Raw genomic sequence first — 7,812 nt, 5'->3', positions numbered from 1 at the left:
TCTGCATCACTACAATATTCGGTATGTGTTACCCCCTTTTGCGGGCGACTTGTTTCTTCTCTACTATGAATCCGACTATCATCACTTGGATAACCATCATTGTCATCTCGATATGTATTATCACGATGACTACAGGAAGCACGACTCTGATCATACGTGGTTTTGCGGAATACACTATGCATAACCCGACGACCTCTGTCACGACTTCCCTTACCTTCTAATTCATCAGAATATGTCATAGTTTTAAGGTTATCGTTAAGATGACTGCGACGAATTGTTGGTGGAGGAGAAGGAGATGAAGGAGGTGAATCTTCATACGTCAGAGTCCTCTCGCAGACACTATCATTCCGCAACATGAGATCATACTCTTCAGCTACTCATTCTTGTTGCATTTGCAACTGTTCCTCTGAAGTTTGGATTCTTCCAGAAACCAAGATCCAAAACGGCGAGCTACCGGCGTTTCTTCTCTAAACCGAGGAGAATCTCCAGATCTCTCTTCCAGATCTGAAATTCAAAGATTCCGACGAGTCTCCCCGGTCACCCGGCCGTCGTCTTCAGGAGTAAGACCTCCGAGAACGACAGTTCGCTTTGCTACTGCCGGAGTATCAGCCGGAAGTTGCTGGATCTGACTCATTTCAACCAAAACGACTAAAGAGTAAACTGTTCTAATCAGTGGCGGATCCAGAAAATTTAGCCAGTGGGTGCAAAACAAATTTCAATTTAGAACTCGTCAATTCAAACTAAAGCAAGTCAAACCAAAATGGGTCGGGTCAAACCGAAACGGGTTGAGTAAAAAATTTATATTAAACAAACTACGTGTAGAAATGTAAACAATAAATTTCAATAAAGATAAACAAAATACATATTACAATTGACTTATACGTGATTTCATCTTTTGAAAACGGTAAATTACAGCTTCATTCGTAAAACTTAAAAGTGTTTCTTTTTCAACACTATAAATTACACAAGCATTCAAAAAATATTCACCAATTTGATTACATAAATTTGTCTTTATGATCTTCATTGTTGAAAAACATCTCTCAACCGTTGCGGTTGCAATAGGTAACGTTAGCTTTAATAATCGATAAACCAAATGAAAAGAGATATTTTTCCTTGTTTCCACCATAACTTTAACAAGATCCGCAATACCTTTCAGATCAGCAAATCATTTATCTTTTCTTACACTATCAATGTACCAACCAAGTTGAGATGCATGAACAATTTTGTCCCCATTATCAAAATTATATGGATATAACTCACACAGTCTCATTAACTTTGATGCATCAAACTTGGAAAATGAATCACACGGATTGAAAGCCAACATGTTTTGAAGTAAATTCATGTGAATCTCATTCAAGCGGTCACCAAATTCTTGAATTTTCATATCGACAACACTCTTGAAACAATCAAAATTATAATAATGTTGATTGGTGATTACCTTTGTCTTTTGGGTCTATAACCAGTGTCATCGAAAAGATGTGAAGCCACCATCACCCTAATCTGTTCGCCTACCACTAATTCCAAATTTTCAAATAAAGTGGTTGATCAATTAACTAATATTTGCTTAATTGGTATTGTTCATAACAAAATTAAACTTGGGCTTAAAATTTAAAAAGTTAAGTTTGGGGCACTAAAAAAACTATGAGTGGGTCACTAAATATTTTTTGGATGAGTCACTTGGGTCTTTGAACCTAGTATATTACAAATTTATAAAGGAACTATGGACTTGAGTGGGTACAAACGCTCCTCCTAGTCAAACACTGGATCCGTCCCTGGTTCTAATTTGCTTTTGTTTGAAAATTTTGATACTTAAAAATATATGCAAAATAAGAGTTGTATTCTTACATTCCGACACCATCCGATGTCCATACGAGTCGTGCAACTTGTATAGATGATATCTGAATAGTGAAGCCTACTGTCTTAACAATAAAAAAACAATTTAAATTGACAAACCACTAAATTGGTTTTAAATACAAAGAAACTTAATAAAAAGGAAAATATATAAAAACATCCAGGAAGAATAAATAAGATTTAAAATTAGCATACATTACAAAAAGCAAAACCAGTAAATCCAATAACACAAGGCACATAAACCAACAAAGACCGATCCTTCTTTACCTCCTTTTCCTTTTTGACTGTCCACTTCCTTTTCTTTTCATCACATCACATGGCTTTCATTAACATTCAAATGTTCACAACATAAAGTTACACTTAATTAAAAAAAACAATGAACCACTAAATGTTACATTTTAAATGGAATATTGAACCCATTTTATTTTGGAACAACATCGAACCCTTTAATCTAGGATTAATTTCTTAGAGGCTGTACGTTTACATCTGAATGAAAACCATTCAGATGTAAACATCTGATTCAGATTGTTTAGTTTTAAACAGAACAGTATCTGAATGATTAAAATTATATCTGAATCATTCAGACTTATTGTTGTTACCGAATGAGACAACTAACAAATTGACAATTAACAAATTGTAATATCACTCATATGACAGTCTCTAAAGCCTTAAATATGATAGTCTGTCTAACGTGGAAGAGTCATATCAGCTGTCCCCTACACTGAAAATGGTCTAGATGATGTAACATTTATAAATGACAAAGATTCACGTGTGACAAAACTTGAAACATTTAGTCATAAAAAAACATAGCTAAGAACATCACATATGCCCACCCAATCAGTAATTCGATCATATTATAGATTTACATAAACCAATACCGAACTAAACCGTTCAAGATTAAACCACACTAATTAGATTGTTATACTAAACAAAAGATTTACACACAACATATTAAGCTATTCCAAACCCACAAAATCTACTTTGTATTATTACTTCGGCTACCTTCAAATCCCATTGTTTCTTTCAGCAGCCACTGCAAGCAACCTACACACACCTTGAGTCCAAATATCATACTCCCTTTCGTTTTTACACTCAAACTCCACCACCCCACGAGCCACCGTCTTCAGCCCAAAGTAGCGGCGCTCTTCCGCCATTGGTCGCCCAGGCCATGGTGACATATCTTTTAAAACCTCCAACACAATATCTGTGGAAAAAGAGACAAAGTTATTGTCAAAAGAATGAGAATTTATTTTTTCAACTTTATTCTTTATTGCTTTAACAAATCCCCAAAAAGACCCACCACAGTATTGGCTATTGGTGGGGTGGGGGTGGGGGTGGGGTAGGGTACTTACTCTTCTTCTTTTTTGTGATGGTCCCAGCAACATGTCTGCTCTTCATTTTCAGGATCACCTGATCCATATACACAAAAACAGACCGTTTTTAAGTGTTTGTATTTAACTTTACTAGAGTTAAAAGGACCACATAATAATAATATTATGTTTGTAAACAACATTACAGTTTTTGTTGGACAAGAATTTAATCACTTTTTTTTCCTTTTTCAGTATTTTTAGTTTTTTTAAATATGATAACTAAATTTAAACTTTTTGTTGGATAACTAAATCAATATCATTTTTACTAAGCTTTAATCCTTTTCCTAATAAAATCAATAAAAAGAAAAACCAAATTTGGTTTATTGGTCACCTATTAAATAGTTAAGCATATAAACTGATAAACATCTACCACTCACTTTTTTTCAGTATATTAAATTTTCTTGAAAATATGAACACACAAAAGTACACAGCAAACAAAGTTCCCAACAAGACATTAAAGTTGACTTGTTCAAAAGAACTAAGAAATTGCTGATGTCATATTTAAGTGTCAATTTCAAGGATAAAGTAGTGTTTATATTTCATTTTTCTAATTTTAATTAGGGCTTCAAAAAACTAACCTGATCCAATTTGTTGATATAAACCGAGACTATTTTCCAATGAAGATCACCTGCGGCAATAGAAAAACTATATAAAAACTTTGCATCACTAAATAAACGCATTTGAAAATATTGAAAGTCATCGCTGGACACGAACCTTTGCGGGTGCGTTTTAGAAGAACGCAACCTCGGGCAAGCAATTCCCGGCTACATATTCCCAAGAAGTTTTCTTCGGGTACAAACTCGTCACTATAACTACCGGTTGAGCTGCTGGCCGTGCCATTGCTATGAACCCTCCCCTTATCATTACGCGGTACAGTTGGAATATTGCATGAGTCCTTCACCACCCGTGCTTTTAATGTCGCCACACCCCGGAGCGCTATAATATATTTTTAAAAATGAATAAAATATATATTCTTGTGTTAAAATATTTCCAAGTCAAGTTGATCGATATCGGCCCGTTAAAAGCTTGAACTGAGCCGAGCTTAAATGAGCTCAAGCCTCGATTGGAGCTCATTTTATTAACGAGCTTGAGTCCAAGCTTCACTTCTCGAGCTTGTTTAGGCTCGCTAGCCTATTATTTATGTACTTTCTATTTGTTATATCAAAAACATATTTATTATTAGAATTTTTAAAATAAATAATAAATGGTTTTATAATTATTTAAATATTAAACAAATAATAAACAAGCAAAGCCAAACTTGAGTTTAAAAACTCCTCATGAGCCGAGCTCCGGCCCAAGCCCTATTAGGTTAAATGAGCCAAGCCTATCATTCATATATCTACTGTTTGATATATTAAATACATATTTATATAATAATTTTTATTAGTAAAGTATTTAATAAATAATAATTAGTATAATTTAGGTATTTAACAATAAACAAGCTGAGCTGAGCTGGAATTTGGAAAACTTTTGTCGAGTTAAGGCTCGGCTCATTTAACTTGCACCCTTATCCGAATAATTATATCCAAAAAGGGATAAAGTAAAAAAAAATAATATAAATACCGGTAGCGGCGGCCGCAGTTAGCGTCATGATATCACCAGGCGACCGGACGTTAACCGCAGAGCTAACAACCGAGGCAAGATGTTCCCGTAAAGCACCCATCACTTCTGCAGCTTCCACACACTGTGCCGCCACCAGCGTGGCAGCAGACGCTACTGCCAAGTCAGTTTTCATCATTTCCTCATCCTTCCTATGCCCAGAGGCAGCAGTGGCGGCGGCTATGGCAGCAACAACAGCCGCCACACCCGCAACTGAAACAGTTGCATGCAACTGAGCATTATGAACTCTAGTCTCCTCTTTCTTCTTCTCTCGCCTATTCTTCAACCACCTCCCGACAGTTTTCCCACCATTACCCGTGGCGGCACCGCTAACAGCTCCACCGCGGTACTGGTTGCTCACTGGATTCTTCAAATGACAGTACTGCATAACATAAGCACGTATTTCAATTTTTTTTAAAGAATAATTGTTTGAGCGCGTGTTAAAAACGAGTCAAACAGGTAGTAAGCGACGGCTACATGTTGTATTATAGGTCAAAGACTATATTAGGTGCTATGGTACACTATATTAATTACAATGTACAAAATTAGACATGGAATAGAAGCATACCTACCTCATAAATGTGCCCATTTTTTGATGGCACTAATGTTGGACCCGTGTTCATTATGAGCCATTAGTTAGGATCAGATCAACTTAACTATCAACACCAATAATATAACTACAATAATACATATTTATTTTTGAAATTGTGTCACATTCTTAGAATAATGTAGTTACTTATTTGTATTCAGTAAAACACCTAGTTAGAATATAAGCCAACAAGAATCTAATGAAGATCTTGCTTTAAGACTAATGATCATGTTTACCTTTTTTAGGACTAGATTACAAACAAAAGTACAAAACAAAATATCTAGATCTATATCCAACAAATCATCACTAGGTTTAGATTCAAATCCTTTGTTCTACTTTTATTTTGGCATTTAGTGATTATTATATTATTTTGATTTGATGGTAGAAGGAAAGCTGCAAACATGGTTTGATTCTGGGGGTTTTGTTATGTAAAACAAGAACATGTACTAGACATAAGCTGCTTAAGTGTAACTGTGTCAGCCTCCTCGCCGGAAAAACCACTATGCAATCATTATGTTCAACAGTCCATTTTTTGTTCTTGTAAGAACATGATACTCAAACATCACTTACGAGTCACACGGATCGTATGATGGGATGAAAAGTAGTCAAACGAACCGTATGATACGGCGAAAAAGATCATACGAGTTGTATGAGGGTCAAATCATACAACATGTATGTTTTAATCTAACAAAGAAACTACTGATGTGGCCATGTAGGAAAAGGCCATACGAGTCGTGTGAAAATTTAATCACACGGCTTGTATAATTTTTTAAAAAGTTACTAATGTAACCACTTATAATATCTAGAAAGACGGACACTAGTGACGTGCCATACCGGTCATACTGACCATAAACCATATGGCAAAAAGTAGTCAAGCGGCTCGTTTTTAGATTCATACGGGTCGTATAATAGCGTGAAAAATGTCTTACGATAGCATATTATTTTATGACGGACAAAAAATGACTGATTTGATCACCAATAAAATGAGGGAGAAATCATACGGCTCATATGATTTTAAAACTGACTACTGATTTAACATTGATGGATTGAAAAAGCTCATACAACTGTACATTTTTCTTTTTGAAAAAAAAAATACATACATAATAACCGGAAAAGCATACCTTCAAATCATCAATTTCAGAGGGCGAAACCGGCGGGCTGTCCGTGAGGGAGCCATTAAGTGGGCCACTGCTATGCGAGAGTCTGCCGGAGGTCCGCGGCGACACCTCTTGCTGTCAAGTCAAATGAAATAAAATCACCAACAATTAATAAACTAAAAGCGAGTTAAATAAACACACTTAAACTTACAGAGTGCGGTAATATCCGTTCCATCATCAAGTGCGAAGTCTCGGAAGTGGCAAAGGCAAAAGGGTTAGCCCCAACGTCCTCCAACTCGCTGTCGGCTAGAGATTTGGAAACTTGTAACGCCGAAATGCTCCATGAGCGGGAGAGGAACTCCATGGGGTCGGAAGGAGTCTCCGGTGCTCGGAAAAATGTGGAGGAGTCCATTGTATGTTTGGGAAGTAGTAATAATAATATTAATGGGTGGGAAGAATAAAGCAAAGGAATGGGGTAATGATGAAGAAATAAGATGGTGGGGTGATGGTGGTTTAGTGTAAGCTTTTGTCTCTTCACACGTACGACGCTGCTTTTTTACTAGACTCACTGATAAATAAGAGTGTTGTGTTTGTACTCCACGCGTGTAGCCACAGGCATTGGTTTCCATTAAATGTTTGATGCAACTTCTTTTTTTATTGCTTTTTTTCATATTTTTCATCATTGTTTTTTAAGAATTATCGCTATATATATATTCTTTTGAAGTGGGTACACATATTATTGTTTGTTTTATTTATTTGAGTAATTATCAATGTTTTCATATCCAACCCGAACGTTGACCAGGATATCTTATAGGGTTGAAGGTCGGACCAGTGTTTGACCCGGATGATGTCATAATATATATCAATCCAATCAATCAATCATACCCATTGAAATCTCACTAATAGCAAAGCTATAAGTAGGGCCTGGGAGGGTGGGATGTAGGCACACCGTACCTCTATCCGATGAGATAGAAAGGTGGCTTCCAGGGAGACCCTCAGCTCAAGATAACACTGTATGGGAGAAAATAAGGGGCATCAAAGTACAATAGTGATAAAATTGATAATAGCACGTAGTAAAATTAATAATACTAATACATGTATAGATAACCATATATAACTACATGAGAAGAGAAAACATAATGGTGTGTGATCAGAATCAGGTAAAGAAAAACCTGCTAAGGTATTCCTTTCTCCCTAAAAATCCTTAGCCTTAATTCTAAGTCTCCAATAATTCATATCCTCAACCATGTCCTCTGAGAGGCTTAGGTCTAGCAAATCACTTCTAATCCTCTCATCCCAAGTCAAT

At 36.0% G+C, this 7,812-nt stretch overlaps 1 protein-coding gene across 1 annotated transcript; it reads right to left on the bottom strand.

The window, feature by feature from the left end:
* Positions 1-2,692: 2,692 nt before the first annotated feature.
* LOC143629796 (VAN3-binding protein-like) lies at positions 2,693-7,058 on the bottom strand. The gene is made up of 7 exons (XM_077098971.1): positions 6,718-7,058; positions 6,531-6,641; positions 4,785-5,202; positions 3,936-4,157; positions 3,800-3,849; positions 3,204-3,261; positions 2,693-3,055 (listed from the first exon to the last, which is right to left on the bottom strand). The coding sequence occupies exons 1-7, from the start codon at positions 6,916-6,918 to the stop codon at positions 2,856-2,858; spliced, it is 1,260 nt and encodes a 419-aa protein (XP_076955086.1). The 5' UTR covers positions 6,919-7,058; the 3' UTR covers positions 2,693-2,855.
* Positions 7,059-7,812: the final 754 nt, after the last annotated feature.

This window comes from Bidens hawaiensis, unplaced genomic scaffold, assembly GCF_021521415.1.
Source record: "Bidens hawaiensis isolate Kalapana, Puna unplaced genomic scaffold, B.hawaiensis_p1.1 tig00005460_1, whole genome shotgun sequence".
Lineage (NCBI taxonomy): Eukaryota > Viridiplantae > Streptophyta > Magnoliopsida > Asterales > Asteraceae > Bidens > Bidens hawaiensis.
This window is presented reverse-complemented; position numbering and strand designations above follow the sequence as displayed.

Bases quoted from the DNA above. Each gene is read 5' to 3' on its own strand.
- LOC143629796 (XM_077098971.1), bottom strand. From the start codon at position 6,918: ATGGACTCCTCCACATTTTTCCGAGCACCGGAGACTCCTTCCGACCCC. The intron at 4,158-4,784 runs GTATTTATATTA...AATATATTATAG, and splicing joins AACTGCGGCCGCCGCTACCG to CGCTCCGGGGTGTGGCGACA. The intron at 3,262-3,799 runs GTTAGTTTTTTG...TATATGGATCAG, and splicing joins ATATCAACAAATTGGATCAG to GTGATCCTGAAAATGAAGAG.